Source organism: Ixodes scapularis, unplaced genomic scaffold, assembly GCF_016920785.2.
Source record: "Ixodes scapularis isolate PalLabHiFi unplaced genomic scaffold, ASM1692078v2 PGA_scaffold0__279_contigs__length_252992795, whole genome shotgun sequence".
NCBI classification, from domain to species: Eukaryota; Metazoa; Arthropoda; class Arachnida; order Ixodida; family Ixodidae; genus Ixodes; species Ixodes scapularis.
The window spans coordinates 144,802,908-144,825,021 of NW_024609835.1; the positions used below are offsets into that span (position 1 = coordinate 144,802,908).

General features: G+C 49.4%; 1 protein-coding gene across 1 annotated transcript in view; it reads left to right on the plus strand.

Annotated features, from left to right (window-relative positions):
- LOC8042302 overlaps positions 1-22,114 on the plus strand; it is a 117,191-nt gene that overhangs the window by 18,752 nt on the left and 76,325 nt on the right. The window contains exons 7-10 of the mRNA XM_042293135.1: positions 5,072-5,275; positions 8,058-8,534; positions 16,686-16,781; positions 21,798-21,977. Of these exons, the coding sequence (XP_042149069.1) occupies positions 5,072-5,275; positions 8,058-8,534; positions 16,686-16,781; positions 21,798-21,977 (957 nt within the window). The remainder of the gene's footprint in view (positions 1-5,071; positions 5,276-8,057; positions 8,535-16,685; positions 16,782-21,797; positions 21,978-22,114) is intronic.

The window sequence follows — 22,114 nt, forward strand, 5'->3', positions numbered from 1 at the left end:
CGGATGTCGCAAGAAAAGCCTCTCTTTCGTAGGGTAGAGGAGAAATAGCATGAATATGCACAATATTCAAAATATTGACTCAAACACGCATAGATGTATAAATGAGTACTTAGTGCTCATTAAAAATATATCAATCAATCTTGGTTTTCGTTTTAATAGACCTATTACAGTTTAGTCAAGTGCCCTAGTGCCTGCATGAGGTATTGTGGGTACAGCGTACAGCTCCTGGCATGGTCACCCTTCAGATCACTTTACTTCGCCGTTGACGTCTTTTCAACCTTCCGTTCCTGAGCTTGAGTTATATATGTTTATCCATTGAACGTATTTCTATGGTTTGTAAGTGTATTTGTTTCGTTCTGCGTGATATAGGCCTTGTATATTTAGTGTTCTTTGTACCTGTCGTCGTTTTTAAAGCGGGCGTCGACGGACATCATGCCGCCGCTTACAACACTGCAGAAATGAGTAGTCCTGTTGTCACTAAATTCTATCGCGCTCTAAACTCGTCTACATGACTCGCATGCAGTCTCGAGAGGGCTGTTAAGAATGTCAGTGCACCTGTCATCAGAGCAGGCAGAGCAACGACGTAGACATTTGGAGGTGAGAGCCGACCGCGCCTCTATCTGGCCGACCTCGCTCGCTCTGCTGAAATGTGGGCGTGGGATTAGGGTGACCACCTTCCTGCTGGAAAAGTCGGGACACGGTGACCCTGGGGGAGGGGGCCGGGGAGGGGGGGGGGGGGAGTAAGAGGATGATCCTTATATTACAATGGCGGCAAAGAAAAAAAAATCAACTAGAGGAAATTTATTAACGCGAGCACCACGAAATGTGGCTCTGCTGCCGTCCGAAGGTGTAGTATACACCTTCAAAATGTATTGGGGCAATTAAGCTTAAATAATATTCACTCCCAGTGGTACGTCTAAAAAAAATGTTAATGCCGAATAAGGTATGAATTGTGTCTAAGTTTAAAATTAAAAAAAAACAAAAACACATCAAGTGTTTTGAAACTGGATGCGTCAAAAGGAAAGAAGCAGCAAACGCTTTTAGGCTTATTGTTTCCTGTTCGAGGTTACCTTTCCAAAACGATGCTACACAAATTTAGATGCTTACGTGTTTTCGAACCTTCGTGAGTTGCAGGCCGTTTGCCTTGTGTGGCCGTCCTCACAAGAAACAAAAAAGGAGAAACAACCTTTTTAGAGTAACGTTTTTGCAGTGACACAGCCTGATTTAAAAATAATTGCTATAACTAATTTTTCAACTTTTGGGAAGCCATTTTTTTAAAATAATGCTATCAAGGGAGAGGCACTACGGCTCATGCGCGTGGGTTCTCCTGGAAAGAACGACGGTCGCTTCCAGCAATGCTTGAATAAAGAATGGTGTACCATTGCGATTTACACGATTACCAGATTCCTCTGCGCTTACCCGTGCCCCGTTGTTTTACAGCAGTGTAAAATGCGGGACATTCTGCAGATTCTGGTATTTCACGTGGAACGCGAGACACGCGCCTTCAATGCGGAACAGTCCCGCCAGTCAAGGGACGGGGGACACCTTACGTGGGACCTTCTAGTACTAGAGCCACTAAATGAGCTGCGCTTAGAGTATCGCACTCCGTTCTCCGACATTGTTGTGGGCGCCGCCATTTTGGTTCGTATGCAGAGCAGACGGAACTGCCGATCGTCATGATTCAAAAGTGCGACTTCCTCAGCATTAGAGTTCCGTGTTAGGAAGGTCATGCAATATTGCTTCGCTTCGCTTCGTCGCGAACTGTTTCAACATTTGTTGAGAGCGCCCAGAGCGTTTCCTGTGATTTCAAAAAGAAGCTTCAGATAACTGGCAACCATAATTTTAAGACACAATATGTCCGAGTGTCGTTAGTCTGAAGTCTAGCTTATTATAGTGGCGCTATCTAGTACCAGTAGCTGGCTGAAGATGCAAGACGCTGCTTTGTCGTCGCGAATCCTTCGCCCTTCGAATGCCTGCGAAGCCGTTTCAGCGCTCGGCGCACCCTAGGCATCGTGTTACAACCGCCCGAGCAGCATCGCAACCTTAGGGTTAATGTTCGCGGGGTTCATAAAATACTCACCTTCAAGTCGCGACGATGAACCGCCGGCGCTCGGCAGACGGCCAACAAGCGCTGGAACGGCTTCGCAGGCGTTCGAAGAGCAAACAATTTGTGACGACAATGCAGCGTCCTGCATCGTCAGCTAGCTAAGGGTGCTCTAGGGTTCCACGCTCACATTTTACCAAAGCGAGCGCGGTCGGACAGATGAAGGTGCTGTCGGCTCTCGTGTCGCGATTGCTACATTGTTGCTCTGCCATAACTGATTGCATGTGCACTGACATGAGAAACAGCTCTCTCGTGTCTGCATGTTGGTCGAATATACGAGTTTATAGCGCGATGGAGTGCCGTGACAACAGTAATACTCACCTCGGCAGTGGTGTAAGCAGCGGAGTGATGTGCGTTAATGGCAGCGTCTAAGATGACGAAAAAAAAGACACTATACACAGTAATTACAGCACGGAGAGCGAAATAAATACTCACAAGCAATAAAAATACACTGGAATAAATAAAAAAAATTAAAGCAAAAAAAAAAACAAAAAAACACACGGGCCCTATGTTGCGCTTTTTGGACTCCCATGGCGACTAGAGAGAAGAAATGGACGCCAACAACGCAGCAAACGCAGATTGGATGTTGATTGGTGAGAGTCGCTGATGACGAATTTCCGGAGAAGAGAACAAAGCTCACTTTTTCTTTGTTTTCTTCTGTAAACATCCAACCTGCGTTTGCTGCGTTGTTGGCGTCACTCCCTTCTCCCTAGTCGCCGTGGGAGTCCAAAAAGCGCAAAGGCCGCAGGCGTCAACGGCGAGGTGAGGCGATCTGAATGGAGAGCAGCCAGGAGACAGAACGCCGTACCCACAATTCCTCGGCCTCGTGATAGTGCTCTTGGGCAAAACTGCGAAAGGCCTTTCGCTACTGAAGGCTCTGTCCGCCATTCAGTGCATGGAGGTAGGAATCTTCTGGAGGTGACATGAAGCCGCCAGAGGGGAAGAAAGAAGAGTGCATGCACTCTAAAAAAAAAAGGGGTGTAGCCCTTACACCCCTTTTCACATATACGGCACCCCCAAACTTCAAGTGGGCGCACAGCGCACTGACGTTCAACCAACGCTGCCAACTTTCACGAGCAGCTTGATAGCCGAGTTGTACAAGTTATTAAAATAGCTTACGTGAGTGTAACTGACTGTAAAACAATTTATTGGGGTTTTCTTGGCACTGAAAAACCTTAGTGTTTTCTTTTTGTACTCTTTTACGCGTACATTAGCTGTTTAATATCTTACATCGCACCGTCATCAAGCCTCTCGTAAAACTTGGGGCCGTCAACTTGATGTTAGCGCGCTGTACGGCGCACTGTCGTACATGCGACAGGGAGTCTAGGGGCTACACCCTTTTTTGTTTAGAGTGTGGGCACGTCCCCAACGATGATCACAGCTGTTTTGATTATCGTTGGGGGCATCATGTTGCCTCCAGAAGCTTCCTACCTCTAGCATTCGACAAGCACGCACATTTCTAATTTTGAGTCTGACTGCATACGACACTATAGACCTTCGCGAAAAATCGCGTGCTGCGCGTTGCCATTTTTGTGTGCTGGGCTGAGGAACGCCTGCTGAACTTGCGGTATATCAGACGCTGAGCATGCGTCCGCAGCTCAGTTAGTCGGCATTTTTCTCCCGTGTGTTTAAGCGGTGGTCTATAGACCTCATTCTGCGCGCTGCCATCTTTGTCTGCTGGGCTGTGGAACGCTTTCTGAGCCTGCAGTCTTGCTCTGTTGTGCGGCCTATCAGACGCTGCGCATGCGTGCACAACTCAGTGAATCAGCATTTTCCGCCCGGGTGATAAGCGATGAAAAGGTCTATGCGATCCGATAAAGGGCATCAAGCTGCGGCACGGAGCTCGTTCTTTTTGTGGGTCCGCGATCACTGACAAAACAAATCACGCACGAAATAAATATACGAGATCGCCGCGTATTTATTGTGCGCGATCGGTTTGGTCGGTGATAGGAAACGCAAAAAGAAGGTGAGCGCCGCGACGGTACCCTTTTGGCGCTGGCTGATGGGCGCCATCGGATCGTACCCCTCGGATGCGGTCGGACTCACAAGTAGAACCAAGCATAGTGTCACGCGAGAAGGATTTTTGTTCTCTCCGCCAAGCCTGGACGAAGCCTCAGTCAAGCGCTCATCTAATCGAAGGCTATAGTTTGGTAGAGTGTTTACAAACAAGTCAACGTTTGTCCACAACAGGTGTGGGCACTGCACGAGCACAGAAACCAGATTTGCGTAAAAAGAACCTTCTGCGCATGCGTTGTAGCGACAACAGCGTCCTCTCAGCGGCATGAAGTCACAACTTCGTGTTGGTGTATACCCAGTGCGAACTCCAAGAGAGCCTCGGTTTCAGTGTCACAAAATCTGGTGTTTCCGAGGGCGTATACCGATTCAAAGTTATAATCAGGTAGAATAATATTGGGTGTATATAGTTAATAAGAGCGAAATGGAACACTTTCTATGGAAGGAGAGTCCACCTCTAGCGATTACTGAATGTTGACCGTTATGTTGCGTTTCTTTACTTATTCTACTTTGGCACTCTGTTTGCGCACAGTGGTCTGCAAGGAATCGGAAGGTTTTCGATCCCACAACCATTGGCAAGAACATGTTCGGAATCGGAAGCCGCGGGCTATTATGTCACTCGGAATGGAGGGCGTGCTGGTAAGGGTAATATAAACGATGGGAAGAACATAAAACACAAAGACGGACAAGTCAATTTTCCATGAAGCCTTTCAAGCGCTCGGCGTCCCCTACGCAGCGACTTTTAACGACCATCCGAGGAGCATCGCAACCGCGGGGTGAATGTTCGCGGGGCTCAGAAATTTTTAATATTTATCGCTGTTAGGAGAAGAGATAGGTCTCAGAAGTTTTTATTATGAATGAAGATTACTGTGTTTTGAGGAGGTTAGATTATAACCGCTTCTTCATCGCAAACATAAAACAAATCGTATGAGATGAACTTGTTTTCCTTTTCAGATAACAGCGTATGGACACCGCTTCGTCCGCCTGGATAACTACAACAAGCTGGACCTGGTCCTCTTGACCACCTGCGCCACCCAATTCATCACGCAACTCACCATGCATATCACGCAACTTGATTTTACGTTCCAAACCATGATGACCTGCTTCTTCATCTTCGCCATGTCCGTCAGGCTCGTTCATTTGGTCAAGTACGTCCAGGTGAGAACTGGAGCTTCATGACGCTTTGCAAGAAAACTAGTGGCTGTTCTCGAAGTGGAAAACAAATGCGGACAGTGAACTGGCAAGGCGTTCGGCGTACGTCGATCTGCTTTCGCTTGACCTTGCCACCGCGGCGTTCTCGCTCGCTCCCCGTGCCAACAACATCAGGGAGTTTTCGTAGACCGCGTTGCCCCCTCCGCTAAGCGTTCCGCAACGAAGAAGTTGCTACTGCGCCTGCGCGCCGATAGCCTTGACTGTGGAGTTCCCGCTATCGTAGCGGGTTGCGGAGGGCCTTGCGGGACGGCGAAAACGATCTACGAAAACTCCCTATCGTAAAGGGCCATACGCACATTCGCGTTTGAACGCGTTTGAGTGCGTTGCGGAGTCCTTGCGGCCAGGCGCGGTCGCTTGCGGAGCGACGTGCGCCTTCCCGCAACGCTCGGTAGCGCGACGCAAGCGAGTAGAGACTCGCTCAACTTTCCGAAGCGTTGCGGTGCGTTCGGGTGCGTTCGACCAATCAGAAGCCGAAAGAGGACAGGGGATGACATGTTCGCTCGCCCCACCCGGCCGACTCGGCGAGACGTATCCGGTTCGCCGGTCGCAGGGCTTGCTTTTTCGTTTTGGGGAGCGGTGGGGACTGTATTTTCCAAGGCTGCGATGGTTCAAGCTTGACAAAACGTCGGGGAAGCCGGCGAGATTGTCCCAAGATCGAACACCGACGCTGTCGCCGTGCGCCGCCATGTTGCCTTGGATTTCGCTTACTATTGGTGAGCCACTAGCGACGATAGCGCGTTCTTATTGGCTCTTGACTGCGGTTGACTGCGTGTCAACGCAACTGTGCGTACAAGCTTGGCGCAAGCGGTCTTCGCAACGCAACGCGTCCGCTTGCCGCTACGGAACGCACCGCGCTCAAACGCGAATGTGCGTATGGGCCTTAACTGTTTCGTTTCGTTGTGTCTTATATGTAGCGAAGAAAAGACAAGGGGGGGGGGGGGGGGGCAGGGTACTTACTGCGACGCGTGTAAGCGTGGAGTAATCCACGACAACGTGATCAATGGCGGTGCGGAAACCATAGCAAACGACAGGTGCACAACCCGGCAAAACCGAGGCTATCTGCTGATAGTCTCCTGCTGCCAGAGTGCACATAAAACGCGAGGGGTGGTGTTATTTGGCATATTTCTCATTTGCGAACGAAAGGATTCTTTTCTTTTTTTTTTTTGTATAAACGTAATATTTGAATTCATAAACCCCCCCGAAATGCAAAAAAAAAAAAAGAAAGAAAAACATATATAGATAAAAATATTGTTATTTTAGGCTTTACAGATTGATTTGAAAAGAATTAAGCTGTCAAAGCTACACTAATGCCGTATGCGAAGGTGAGCTGACGGCCTGGGGAACATAATGCAGAAGAAGAATCGTCACAACATGTCCGTTAATGAACTAATATTTGCTAATCAACTTTTTAAGTGTTGGAGATAAGCCTATGGTTTCAGTTATAAGCTTGATGGGCGTCATTGAAAACCTGTAAATAATTGAGTTTTAGCAAGAGTTAGGGTCGTGGGATGCGCGGTTGATGCGCTAAAGTTACCACGCCTGCAGCAGGCGCAAGGCTGGAAGTGGGAAAACGCGCCCGCGCAGTCTTTCCGTCCCTTATCATCCGAAGTTTCGCACCGCCAGCATTGCTTGCGTTCGCGAGTCGTAATTTTAGCGCACCAGTGCGCTTCACACGCTCCGCAGATATTCATAAAATGTAGTTATTTCGTGGATTTCGACGACGTTACGCACGAGTATAATTGGAAGTATATGTTTATTGTCACAAATTAAAAAGAAAAATATATAATGAAGATATTTTAGTGAATTATTTGAGTTATCGTGACGATTAGCCTTTATGTTATGTGCATTTATGCGTTTAAGTCACCTGCGAAGACCCAGTTAATGTGGCTTTCACGGCTTTTTTTCAAAACAAATTTGTAAAACCTAAAAACAGAAACCCCCGTATGACGTTAGTAGCTCTATCCTGCTCAGGTAAACGGACAATCTCGATTTTAATTGCCCTCTATCTGTCGGCGGTGACCAGGCTTTACGAAAACGAGATAATTAATTTAACTTTAGGACGAAAACAATAACATATATTGGAGGTTTTAGTATTTATTCCGATAGGTTGAGGCTGGTAAAGTGTTACCAACTGAGGTGTTTTTTCATATTCAGGTAAAGAACAATCAAGGCAACAGGCATCATCAAGTGATTCAACGCAGTCATTTTAGATATCAAACAGAATATAGACGCAGCGCGTTTTAATCATGAAGAGAGGAAAAATCTTGACCAACATTTTTTTCAGCTGCACCAGCTAGTGCTAAATGCTTTACTGAAGCAGTTTGGGTGCACCTTGTGCACAATTTGTAAGTGCTGTCTTAGTTCTTGGAAACTTAAAATATACATAAAATGTCGTCGAATTCTTTATTTTTGTTTTACAATTTGTATTGAGTACTTTGTATTCCCAATGTCTGTTATAATTCTAATGGTCACTGACAGGACGGTAAGGAGGTCTTTTGGGTTGTCCCGCCTGCAGTGGGAGCTTCCTAACTTCCAAAACACTTCAGCGTCTCGTTATAGCCTTGAGCGTTCACGTGCAGTCAAAGAATGGCGGATTGCAACAAGCGCGTGCCGAAGGCCGGGGAATCCAAAAAGATGCCCTGTAATTTTGTTCCTGTCAGTGCTCATAAAAAAATATAAGTATCACGAAATCAATAAATAAATAAAGCCGATCTCATCTTGAGCGCAGCTGCTCAAGGACGCAGTGGTGTACATGATGCACCGCTTTCTGGACATGCTCATCTACTCGGCCTACGAGACGAGCCTGGCCATCATCGTGGCCGAAGAAGAGGTGCAGCAGAACCTCTGGAAGTATGTGGCCTCGCCCGACCTGGCTCTGGAGGCCCGCAGTCGGGCAGCCAACAACCGGCTCATGGTGCTGCGCAACCTGGTCGAGATTCAGTCCCGCTTCCCGGGCATCGCCGTAGCCTTCAAAAGCCGCCAGGCCGGACGGACCATCCTGAACGACATGTGCGCCTACCTGGACGAGATGCAGCGCGACGGCATATTCGGCGAGGAGCAGCACCGCGAATTGTACGAGGCAGTCAAGATCAACACGCTGAGCATTATCTGCGCGCCCAACAGCCTGCCAGCCAGCTACATGCCCATAGCGGTGCTGCGTGTCATCCCCTGGATCGACTCCGACAGTGTGCGACAGTTCCTCGCGGTGCGTATTCTTCGGAAAAGTGGTCCGCTACGTCCGGATGGACGGTGTAACAGCTCCGGGGTCGTCCTTGTTGTCGGGCTCCGCTGGAGCCAGGCGCCAACCAGGACATCAGGCAGAAGGAGCTCGGAAGCAGGGCCTCTTTTGACAACGGGTTTACTTTACATTTGTACAGGGTCGAAAAACAGCATCAGAAGACAGGAGTCCCGAAGAAGTCCGCTTCTTTTAACGGGACGCTCTTCCCTACATTCCCCACGTAGGGATTTCAGCTAGCTATGTCAGCTCCTCCCCCACACACAGCGACACACCCCCGTCTCCGCCCACAGACGCCATCAACACCATGCAGATTAGCTGTCCCAAAGACGTGTCTGCTTGTCCCCCGAGGGGTCGGCGGGGTCGGCGCGGCGCGCCTCCATGATTGCTGCTGCAGCGGCTTCCTCTTCCGAAGGGAAGGTAATTGGCTGCCGGGCGCCCAACGGGTGGGGTCCACCTGGGAAGTTCGGGAAAGGATGCATTGATCTCGTGGGCCACTGTCGGATTCCTGGAAGGCCGAGTAGCTGGTCTTCTTCCCACGTCGGCGGGCATCTTGAAAGGTCGCTGACCAGCACTCTCGTCTCGCCGCCGCCGCTTGTCCTTGAGCTTTCGGGAGCCCAAGGGGTTCTTGGAACGTAGAAATGCCTGGACGTTTTCCCACGTCTGCCGGCTTCTTGAAAGGTCGCTTGGACGCCTGTCGGTCTCCAAGACGGCGTTCGTTACAGCTCCTCCACGGACGGGAAGATCTCTGAAGGGGAGGAGTTTCCGCTGCTCTCCTGAAGAGATCAGCTTTGAGGTCATCGAGAGTGGCCAACACCCCAAAGCAACACAGACCGCAACACACAAATCCAGTAAGGGACGCCACCCTCTCCGCAATCACCAGGCCCGCAATCACAAAAATTAACTTGCCAAAGTACAGTACGTCCCTGTGGACAGGAAAGGTGACGTTTTTTCGCGCCACGCCATCCTTGCAAGTTTCCCAAAGCTTGGTCAGACTGGGATCGGCCCTCTGCTCTTCGATGAGCACTACCTTTGTTTCGGAGATGAGCTGTTCGAAGCCTTTTGAGGTAGGGGCTAATAGCACCCCATCTGTCTGCGTCAGCTGCTCGTCGGGGGTTTCCCTGTCTAACGCGGGCGTTCTCTCGCTTTCTTCCCCTTTCCTCGTATCTTTAGGGCTACTCTGTTCTAAAACCATTACTGGAGAGTCTTTTAGATTTCCCGGGCTAGCATCGTCATAAGCAAATTGCGTGGACAGCTCGCGAGCTTTAGCTCTTATGAGTGCCTGAACGAGACCCTCCCCGAGGCTTTTTCCCTGCTCTCTTAGAATCTTTTCTGTTCGGTTAGAAAACAAGTAACGGTACTGCGGCGGCAGTTTGTCCGAAACCGCCGCCTCAGTGCGAACCTCTCCGAACGGACCAGAAACGAGGACATCCGCCACGGGAAGACACACGCTCCCTTTGTCTAACACCGACTTGATCCAACTACACTTTCCATTGTAGTTGGCTTCGGTGACATAAGTAGGGTGAACAAGGTCAATGGTGGCTCCACTGTCACGCAACACGCGGCATGCCTTCCCGTTTACCGTCATGTCGAACAGGTACGGGCTCAGGAGCTCATCATTCTCCGCGCACTGACTAGCGTAGGCGAAAACCACCCTTGGTTTAGTGCATCTTGCGGCAATGTGCCCTGTCTCATGGCAGTTGAAGCACGTTATAGGCTTCCTTGCCTCGAATGCTTTCTTCTTTTGCCTATCGTCCGCGTCACTGCCCTGGGATGCTTTCGTTTCCTCATCCCCCCGATCTTCCTCAGTGTTCCTTCCCGTAGGCTCTCGCCCTTTCCATCCCTTGCCGCGTCGCTCGTCCCAGTTTGTCTTTTCGAAGGTTTTTCCCGTTCCTTCGTTGTTGTTTCTGCGCGAGCTATACTCGTCCGCGAAATCCGCGGCCTTGTAGACGGAGTCTACATCTGTTTTGTCTTGAATCCAAGTCCGCATGGGTTCACTTAGTGTCTTATAAAACTGTTCCAGCGCGACCACCTCCAGAATTTTTTCTTTGTCGTCATACGACTTGGCTACCTTCATCCATTCGATAAGATACGACCTCAGTTCGTACGCGAACTCCGCGTAGCTAGCCTCTGGCTTTTTGCTCACGCTTCGGAACTTCTGTCGGAACGCTTCCGCCGACAGGCGGTACTTTTTGAGCAAACAGCCCTTCACACACTCGTAATCGTCCGCCTCTTCCGCAGTTAGCCTGGCGATTACCCCGGCTGCCTCGCAGGGCAGTACACCCAGCAACCTTCTGGGCCACGAGTCCCGGTTAAAACGTGCCCTTTCACACGCCCTCTCGAAGTTTACAAGGTAGAGAGCCATGTCCTGTCCTACCTTAAATGGTTGTATCAGCTTCGACATGTCATAGAGATTTCGGCTGCCTGCTACCTCCATCTCTGGTCCTCCGTTCGTCTTCCTCAGTTCCACCTCCAGACGAAGTTTTTCAAGTTCCAATTCTTTAAATTTTGCATCGTCTTCGTTTCGGTTTTTGATTCGTTTCCACATTACCTCAATTTCATCGTTGTCAAGACCCTCTTCCTGGATAGCCTTAACGAGCTCCATTTTTTTCATTGATGTGCCCGCCTCAACCCCAAGCTCTTCACACAAGTTGAGCAACTCCGATTTCAGCAAGCGCTGCACCTCCATGTCCGCGACCTATCTGGGCGGCAAACTCTGCTCCACTACCAAGAAGTACCAACTTCAAAACTTCCAAACTCCAAGGTAGTCCCCACGCCCCTGCAAAATTCTCAACTCTATTTTACAGGCCTGGCGAAAGAGAAAGGATGCCATCACTCACCAGACTCGGATCACGGTCCATGAAATCTTTCGGCGCCGCCCCTCACTCGTCGTTGAACTCGATCCCACCGGCTGCCATCCAGTTGTAACAGCTCCGGGGTCGTCCTTGTTGTCGGGCTCCGCTGGAGCCAGGCGCCAACCAGGACATCAGGCAGAAGGAGCTCGGAAGCAGGGCCTCTTTTGACAACGGGTTTACTTTACATTTGTACAGGGTCGAAAAACAGCATCAGAAGACAGGAGTCCCGAAGAAGTCCGCTTCTTTTAACGGGACGCTCTTCCCTACATTCCCCACGTAGGGATTTCAGCTAGCTATGTCAGCTCCTCCCCCACACACAGCGACACACCCCCGTCTCCGCCCACAGACGCCATCAACACCATGCAGATTAGCTGTCCCAAAGAAGTGTCCGCTTGTCCCCCGAGGGGTCGGCGGGGTCGGCGCGGCGCGCCTCCATGATTGCTGCTGCAGCGGCTTCCTCTTCCGAAGGGAAGGTAATTGGGTGCCGGGCGCCCAACGGGTGGGGTCCACCTGGGAAGTTCGGGAAAGGATGCATTGATCTCGTGGGCCACTGTCGGATTCCTGGAAGGCCGAGTAGCTGGTCTTCTTCCCACGTCGGCGGGCATCTTGAAAGGTCGCTGACCAGCACTCTCGTCTCGCCGCCGCCGCTTGTCCTTGAGCTTTCGGGAGCCCAAGGGGTTCTTGGAACGTAGAAATGCCTGGACGTTTTCCCACGTCTGCCGGCTTCTTGGAAGGTCGCTTGGACGCCTGTCGGTCTCCAAGACGGCGTTCGTTACAACGGATGGATGGATGTTAATGGCTGTACCCATTATAATGAGAGGTAGCTTGCGCCCCCTAGCATAAAGAAACTACATCTCTTCGAAGCCAAGTATTTTTTTCTCTGCCTTTGTGTGACCATCGAATTTTTCTGACTAGTTCGCTATACTTCTATAAATAGATATATATTTTTTTTTAATTTCGCGCGGTACGAACTATCTACAGGTGCAAACTATATAAAGATTTGTTTGTTTTCTATCGTTCATGATGATGAGACATGACGGATGTTGTGAATGACAAAGTATCTTAGTTATGATTTATCTGTGATACAAGCATTTTGTGAGGTAATAAAGCAGGCATTTGTCAAGGTCTGTTGTGCATGACGCTCTTTTACGTGCGGGCTAAGCACTGCACGTGCGGACTATGCACCTGGAGCGGACTATAGTCCGAAAAATATGGTATCACCGGGCAGTGGCGTGATCGACAGAATAATTTTTGAGATATCACATTAAAAAAAAGCGGACTCCTCTTTGGGTCTTTAAACCCCTTCTGGGGTCGTTACCAGGTGACTACACTCGCTTACGTCTTATGGGAAAGTACATACAGACCTTCGATTGGTCATTTCGAACACATATTGACCAGTCTAATGCCGCCCTTTACAGTTCCTAGAGATTAAATCCACTTGAACGTAAGATATGCAATCCTACGGGTGTCTTTGCTCCGAAGCCACGTCTTTCGTCTACCGGCAAAACTTTGATGGTAGTCTTTGCTCGCTTGATTAGTGTCTTGTTATCTTTCAATACGAATTCAGGCTAAGACGTTGGAGATAAACTCGAGATTAGAGGCTTCAGAAATTGAGTTCACCTGTGCTCTTTTAAAAATGCCTGCGCGTCTACTTACCCGCCAAACACTCAAAGAGCCGGTCTTTGCGATTCGCGAAATCAGCTTCGCAAATGATGAGGCGGAACATCTGTTTAGATCTCAGAATTAAGGCTGCGCTGCGGCATTAAGCAGCGCAAGCATGACGCTTTGCATTGCGCAATGCCACAGCGCAGACTTCATTTTTAGGTCTAAACGGACGTTCCGCCTCATCATTCGCTGAGCTGGTTTCGTAGAACGCAGAGATTGGCTCTTGAGTGTTTTGCGGGTAAGTAGACGCGTAGGCCTTTTTTTAGATTGTATGCTCTGGTATGGTATTTGCGCTGTCGAAAAATTGTGGGTTTTCGTTCTGGGAAGCTTCGGCGTTGTTGGAACGTGCAGTGACTCTTGGTGTTTTTTTTTTTTTTAAATTGTTGTATTTTTTATATTGAGGGGTAGTTTTAGCAAAAACGTTTACGTTTGAGCATGCTTGTTGAAGTGGGAAGTGCCTGGAAATAAATCTCTTTGAAATTATTGTCTGAAAAATGTTTAAAGTGTGCTTTTTGGTTATTCTTGTGATCCAAAAACTGAGGCTAGATTAAATTCTACTGATGCTTTTGAGCACACGACTCCTAAGGTTCTAGATGGTGTAAAGCTTAAAACGAGCCGTGAGATAAACACGCGCACCATCGGAGTTGAGGATCGCTAACGTGCAGTTTGCTTGCTTCTCACCTCGATTACTGTTCTTCACAGCAAATTATATTCGACTGTCGTAAATGCTACTGCAAGAAGTGCAACTACGAGCAGGTTTCTACTAATGTAAATCACATGTCACATTCAATTGGGGCGCACCACACCGCACCGCACTGCACCGACGGACGCGTCGCGTTCACATGGTCGTGTCGGTGCGGCTGCACTACATTCATTTGGGACTTGGTGCGACGCACGACACCGGCGCGTTGCTGCACCAGCTGCACCGTCGGAAGGAGACCGTGCAGCTTCGCGCACTGCGGGCCGGCGCGGCCTTGAGCTACCGCTCTCCGCCTCCTTCGGCCCCTTCTTTCCCTCGCTTAGTCTTCCTCGTCTCTGTAAACATGGCGGCTCGGGAGACTCTCGCTAGATGGCGCGCGCCGCCGCCCCACTCGCGGCGGATTTCGTTGAGTGGTCCACCCGTTTATGTTTTGCCCTTGAATTGACCGCGCCAAGCGCGTTGCACGGCGGAATGCTTCGCGTTCACTTGGTAGTGCGTCATACGCTGCACCCGCGCGGTGGCACGGCCTTGGGGGCAGCACTTTCTCGGTGCTGCGTGCGCCCCAATTGAATGTGACAACAGAATGCTGCGGGTACAAGGTCAAAACCGCACAGGGCAGTGATTAAACTTGCGTCGTAACTTTGCCACCTGCTGTTTGAACACGAACAAATTGCAACATGTTTTTTTTTTTTTTTATTCTTTAAAGCAAACAAATTTTTCTTTAAGAAAAATGAAGTATTTTATAAAGTGAAATTATTTAAGTCATGCGGCGACCTTTATTTCGCATTACCCCCCATCTTCTGTTTAAATCACTTTCATTCTACGTGTGACTTCACGTTTCACGTGAGCGTTGTTTGTTGTTTGAAGTTCCCGCTCGGAGGTCATGTGGCTGTTACGTCGTGACCCTATACACCAATCAGGAATATCCTCCACGCCACAGACGCCGGCTTTTTTCGTTACACGAGCTCTTTAACGCTATCACGTTAAAAGTGGATACAGAAGCATCTAGTGTAGGTTGTCTATGAGTTGCTGCAGCATTCGTCATGAGTCTCACGACTCAGCTCACTGTGAATACGCCGACACAAATTCTGAGTAAGCACTTTAATTTATGAATGGCTTAGGACGTAATGATGACGTCAGCGCGACGGCAGCGTGCCACTTGGAAGTTGACCGATTGCTTCGTTTCTGTAATCGTTTAATATTCTGTATTTGTGTAATCGTTTACTGTTCAAGCATCATTGCAGCTTCGTGTGCGTGTCTTTTCCTGTTTCTGCATAACCGTTTAATGTTCAGGCTCTTTCACCACCATCCATGACCATGTACCAAGTAGCTCAACTCAAACCGTGAACTGCTACGTAGCTCGGGCGCAAATGCAAATGTGTGCGTACTGCCGCTCCGTGTTTGAACGGCGCGGGTTTATCTGCGGACGACGTCGAGCACAACGCCTAGGACGACCTCTAGGACGCACTCTAGCTCAACTACTAGGTCTATTACTAGGTCGACCTCAAGGGCGGCGTCTAGGGCGACGTCAAATACGACGTCTATAACGACCTCTAGGCAGACGTCTATAGGGCGATCTCAAGGGCGACGCCTAGAACAACCTCTCGGATGATGTCGAGAACGACGTTCTAAAGGACGACGCCAATATCGACGTCTAGAATGTCGTCTTCTAGGACATTGAGGACGATGACCTAGAAGACGAGGTCTAGGACGACTTTTAGGATGGCCTTGACGGGTATCTCAAAGACAACCTCTAGGACGACCTCAAGAATGACGTCTAAAACGGCGTCCTAGAAGACGACACCAAATACGACGCCTAGAGCGACCTCTCGGACGACCTCTAAAAAGACGTCGAGGAAGACGTTCGGATACGCGCGGCGCCTGTGAAAATAAGGACGTCGTTTGAATGAAGACGTCTTGCGTATGTGCGACGTCCGCATACGGGAGCCGTGCATATATACGCGCGGGAAATTCGCGGCCTGAATTCATACCGCGAAGACCGGGTGAAGTAGCAAGAGAATGCTATCGCAATAATAAAACTATCTGTCAGGTGCATTGACAACGCACTAACGCACTTTCCTCCTCCTTGCTTTCTGATACAGAATACATCGTAAAATTCTAAGGTAGTTTTATCTTTGTATCTCCCGAGAATTGTAGTTTGCACTAAGTCTGGGTCACATGGGCACCTATCTTAGTGCACTGCCAGATTGCCCGGCGGGAATGTTCTACTCACGATGAATGTTATCTTGCTACCATGCATGATCATTCGTGTCATCTTGGTTGCTTGTTGTCTTATCAGCGGCCCATGGAATGTTTGGACGGAGTGCCGAAAATAACGCGCATAGATAGGGAACGCGGCCGATGCCGCAAAACCGTGAAGTGTCCCACTAACAGCCATTACTGTAAAATAACGTTTGGTTCCTCAGTTTGCTAGCAAAAGCGTTACCGCGTAGCCAATATACTGCTTCCGGAATTGGTATAATTCTTCCCCGATATATGGCAAAGACAAATAAAAACGACTAGTCGAGTTGCGTGAAATTCCCACCCTAGCCCGCACATATATGAACGGGTATTGCGCCTGCAGGTCTGCGACCGTGCAATTATTACTGATTGATGCTCACTAAAAGTCCCAGGTTAGTTGTCCTTGACTAATTGACACGCTAGTAGTCTGCATTAGCGATATTAAATGTTAAATAGCGGATAAAAGCCTGTGGGAGCATACACATACGCGCAACATCTAAACAGCATCGTGTTAAGAAGGTACCTTTAAGTCGCAATCATTCAGCAGAAAGCGCTTTTTACGCAAGGAGTTGATCTCCCCAATATGTGATCTCGATGAATTGATCGGTGTGGGATTAAACGCAGCTCGGTTGTACTCATTCCCTTTCTTTCTGCCAACAGATGCAGCTTCGCCCGGTGACCTTCCCGGCGGAAGAAGTTATTGTGGAAAGGGGTTGCGAGAGTCCCATTATAATCACCTACTCCGGAATAGTCAAGGTGCGGCTATGCGTGTTTCAAAGGCATTCTTATGTCAACGGCGCAAAAGACATTGTCCACGTTTGGGAAACACACCGCGACCGGACACAAGGGCTATTCACTACGTGCATGCGACGCGTCTTCGCTCGTGTGTTCGCCTGATACCACCTAGAAGACAGGGCCGGCTCATGACGTCATCGTTAGTGAATCCCCGACCCGTTTCCAAGCGGCAGACACGTCGAAACGTAGCGAGAGACGCTGCAAAGCGCCAGACGCGTCCGTCTTGGCGTGGCCTCCTTCTAGCGTCGCGATCGTCGTGGGTCACCACGAGACGAAAGATCGACGATGCTGACGCAAGGTAGGCGGAGCTGCTTTGGATCCATAGCGGTGATGTTTAAGAGGGGGGTTGGGGTGCACGGCCTTCTCTTCTAGTTGGTGTTGGTTTACAGCCCATGCATTAAAAACTGTCCCGGAATAGAGAGAAAAAAAAAAAAAAAAAAAAAAAAAAAAAAACATTGTTTTGTAGGAACTTGCGCATGCTATGTTTTTGAATCTTACGATTGGTTTTTTTCGAAGAAATGCCGGTGAAAAAGGCGAGTCGACGCGAAGGTCGCTTTCATCGCAGCGTCCTATCTCGTGTTTGGTACGGAGTCCGGTTTGGCTGTCGTCTTTCAACAATCTGTTGACATTTTTCGTACACCTTTGTACGTGGCTTCGTTTGTTGTCTACACTCTACTTGCGATTCTGTCAAAGGTTTAGCTACGGTTTAGCCTTCTGCTTCACCAGAAATTAGATTATGCACCGATGTTTCGCAGCTACAGACACGTTGCTCGCTGCCATGATTGCTGGAACTGCTGCAGCGCGCGAGTGAAATACGTCATTTTGGGCGCGGCATATATGGACGAGAATTAGGTTATCGCTATTCGCAAGTTTCATTGGGCTACACTTATTTTGCGATTTCTTATAGACGAAACTCTCGGGGACCTTTGCAGTAACGGAAAGGCGGATGCCAGACGGGAGCTGCCGGACATCTTGGCTTTGTTTATTACATTCGGGACCGAACGATAATACAGGCGATACAAGATAGGACATCAGTGCTTCCTCGTTCGCAATATATATATAAAAAAAAACAAAAAAACTCGCCGAATAAACAATTAATATATCAGTCGCGAAAAAAAACAAACAGAGGTCGACATTGAAGCATTTATTAGTGGTATGCTATTGCTGATGTTATACAGAGTTTCTACGAACGTTGGCCAGTCGGTGTAGCACTTATACCTCCTCAGGTTTTGCGGTCATATAGGCCTAGGCAACCAAATGAAGAAACACGCATTTTGTTTTATGTGTATTTCCTCTACCTCCAGCTATGCTTTCGCTTGCTCTGCTATACCTCACTTATTCCGCATCCACGATGCCTTACAGTCAACTTGATGGGAAATGTATTTACTGTGCAAAAATGTTTTTATTTTTTGCAAGAGGCAGTTAGAAATAAAGGCACATAAGCAAGATGCATATACATATGCGGCGGGCAAGTTCGTCTGCTCCGCTTGCAGGGGATGTGGTCATGTCAGAACGCCAAGCCCTAATTGGCTTCGACTGGAAGGATAGTGGGTAGACATCAAGGCAGATAGCACTGAGGTCTGCCAACTATCCTTCCAATCAGACCTAATTACTCCTCGGCACTCTTGCGCAAGACGCAGAGGAACTTGTGCTCCACTAAGACGTGCCCAGAGTAAATCAAATCAAATTCAGTGATGTCTCGTCGGTATGAAAACCTCCGTTTGCTGAAAGCAGCTTTCATAATTTGGGTCATTCATATTTACGATACAAAAATGTTCGTAGTTACCCAGTTTGTTTTTGAAAATAGTATTTAGACATACATTTGCGTATTAACGAGAGATATATTTATTGGTATTGGAACTAATCGATCCGGCAATATCAGTATGGTGCCTTAGAAGCGTCTCCAACTGGTGTGTTTAGCGTCCTATTCCGCCCTTGCATTGAAATTCTACCCCGAAGTGGCAACAAATGACGTCAAAAAGCCAAGTGTCATGCTGATGAATGTCGCGATCCTGGCGGTTGTTCATAGAAATTCTGTCGAAAAGTACGAGCGAATGTGAGTGTCGCTGTCGTCGTGGCGTCGCAACTCATGGCTGCAGAAGCATCCCCGGGCCATCAAGCTGGAGAGAGACCTGCAGGGAACAGGCATTTGCCACATCCACCACTGCTGCCCATCAGGCGAAAATCAAGCGACCCCTTTTTTGGACGGGGTAAACCAACGAGGCGGAGGGCCTTAGAGCGATAAACTAGCAGCTGAAAGAGACCCCCAATTGACTGCAACCTTTCGCCTCGTGAACGGAATACCAGTTTATCGCTCCAAGCTTTTCTACCTCGTTGGGATAAACACACCAGTCGGTGACGCGTTCGATGCACCACAGTGCAAGAGAAAGCAACGACAGACCGGCTTTCTTGACAGATTTGAAGCTAGGAATGCACGGCTCTATTCGATTCGAACTACTATATTAGCTCTTCTGCCCCAGAACAGTGAACAGGAGGCGCCTCAGTCTTGTTGCTTGTCAATGCGGTTGGTTTCCGAAAAGGGCAACTTTGGCAGGGCCATGTTACCGAGAGAGTGGACACGAGCGCTGCTTCGCACTTCGAAAGAACGCTCGGTGATTAGAGCTCGAGTTCAAGTCCAATGATCGCGCCGCTGGCAGTCTCAGAGCTGCGAAAAAAAATCCCCATAAGATGGCGCCACTTGTCAAACTGTGGACGCATGCGCAGCATGTGATATTCCGTAGAAGACATTAAAGGCCCATACGCACATTCGCGTTTGAGCGCGGTGCGTTCCGTAGCGGCAAGCGGACGCGTTGCGTTGCGAAGACCGCTTGCGCCAAACTTGTACGCACAGTTGCGTTGACACGCAGTCAACCGCAATCAAGAGCCAATAAGAACGCGCTATCGTCGCCAGTGGCTCACCAATAGTAAGCGAAATCCAAGGCAACATGGCGGCGCACGGCGACAGCGTCGAAGCGTTCGATCTTGGGACAATCTCGCCGGCTTCCCCGACGTTTTGTCAAGCTTGAACCATCGCAGCCTTGGAAAATACAGTGTCCACCGCTCCCCAAAACGAAAAAGCAAGCACTGCGACCGGCGAACCGGATACGTCTCGCCGAGTCGGCCGGGTGGGGCGAGAGAACACGTCACCCCCTCTCCTCTTTCGGCTTCTGATTGGTCGAACGCGCCCGAACGCACCGCAACGCTTCGGAAAGTTGAACGAGTCTCTACTCGCTTGCGTCGCGCTACCGAGCGTTGCGGGAAGGCGCGCGTCGGTCCGCAAGCGACCGCGCCTGGCCGCAAGGACTCCGCAACGCACTCAAACGCGTTCAAACGCGAATGTGCGTATGGCGCTTTACTTCACATTCGCGGAACATATTACGCAGTTAGGTATTATAATTGACAGCGCTCTTTAATCTCCAAAATGCTGTAATTCACTCATGTAATGCAGTATCATAGCCTCCTCTAGAGTGACAAAACTTGACAGATCGTTACGAGACGTGGCCGCCGAAAGTGAAAAGGTAGAGCAGCAGACAGGAAATGAGAAGAGATGCATGTAACGGGCGCCCCGCTGCGGCGAGGCGCGGAAACACACTTGTTCCGAGCGATGGAATGTCCGCTCGTGCTCCTCGCGTTCCTCAGGCTGCCGCTTCTTTTCTCGTTAGGTTACAAAACCAGGTTTCGGGTCCTCGCCACTGCAAAAGCTCTGCGCTGACTACAGGCTCCCCGAGAAATGCTCTGTGCTATCAGATCCTCTCGCTCCAAATCTGCGACCGGGCACTCTATGGCTCCGTCGTTGAACTGTCAGGCTTTGAAGCATAGAGGCGGCTGTGGCAGTATTCAAGACAAGGACGTTTAAACAGACAGGACCCTGCATGACGTCGGCCTGAGTGAAGCCGGAAGATGCGTTTAATCCCAGACTGCCTTGCGCACTCGTTCCGAGGCCGTGGGGTAGCGCACCGGCGGTTCGTCTGCTTTCTAATCTGCTCCGGCGTGTGCTTCACGAGGCTAGCTTTCGATTCGGTCGACGTCCGCCGTGGGCGTCCACGATGCAAATGCTTTGCAGCGTGAGTGTTTATACTTAGTTCCACATTATGTGCGAGCGAAGTCAGAACTGGAAGCGCGAGCCCGTTCTGTGCGCTCCTGGCTTGCATGCGCGCTCGTGCGATCTGCTGCTGCTGTTTATTAAAAAATGCGTTGCGCACCGCCAAGTCCTTCACGGTGCGTCGTCTAGAGCGCCTCAATTCTAGTCACTTAGTTTCTGCTGGGCAACCAGGCGTTCGTTTATAATATAAAAGTCTCCCGTTAAGCGCTGTTTCAAATAACAGTGGGTGCCGCCATTACTTTCGGTGCACACAGTCGCGTTGCCACGGAAATGTCATGGCAACGCGGTTGTTTGCACCGAAATTAATGGCGGCGCCCACTCACTAGGCTTCCCATTGGTCAAGAAATGCTCGTTGTGGCTCGTGGCCACGCCTACTTCCGTTACACTTCGCTCCATGCATTGGGGATAGGGACGCCACTTCCTGCCCATTATAACCTCCTTGATTCAAGAAGTGATCGTTTAAATATATCTAGAAGGCACTAGTCGTTTCCACGCCAAGTTTAGCCTGAAACCAAATTGGTGTTTAAGGGGCGACTGAATTGGTGTATAGGTCACGTGACTTGGATTTCCGCCTAAGTTTGGCAGGAAAATTAAATTGGGGGGGGGGGGGGGGGCTTTTAAGTCGAGTGACGTCAATTTCCCCACTGAATTTAGCGCTGCAACTGAATTTGCGTATAGACCGACCCCGTGACGACGGGACACGTGACGTCAATTTTCCTACTAAAGTTTAGCTGAAAAATGAACGGACGGATGAACGAACACATTTTTAAATAAAGGGTTTCCGTTAGAAAAAAAAAAAAAAAAGAAACTTTCCATGCTTTAAAAAAATGACAGCGCGGAGAAGGTGGTATTCGGAACTGTCTGCTCTGACACAGGTGGAGGGCGTCGTAGAACCCCGAAACGACGGGGCGCTACCCAACGCGTCGTCGTCGCTCTTCTTCTTCAGCGACGAATACTTCGAGGACTACCTCGGGGCCCCCTTCACCCTTGGCACGTTGGGCTTGGTGAGCGACGAGCCCACGGCCACTCGCGTCTCCTCCGAGACCACCGTCAGCGTGAGTTTGAGTGCACTGCACTATAATGTAAACAAAAATGGCTGTGTTGTAGGTCCGTTTACCGAGAAGCAGAGAAGAGTGAATGTAGTGCAGTCATGTCTCGTTAATATTGTGACGAAGAAAACAACGCACGGCCC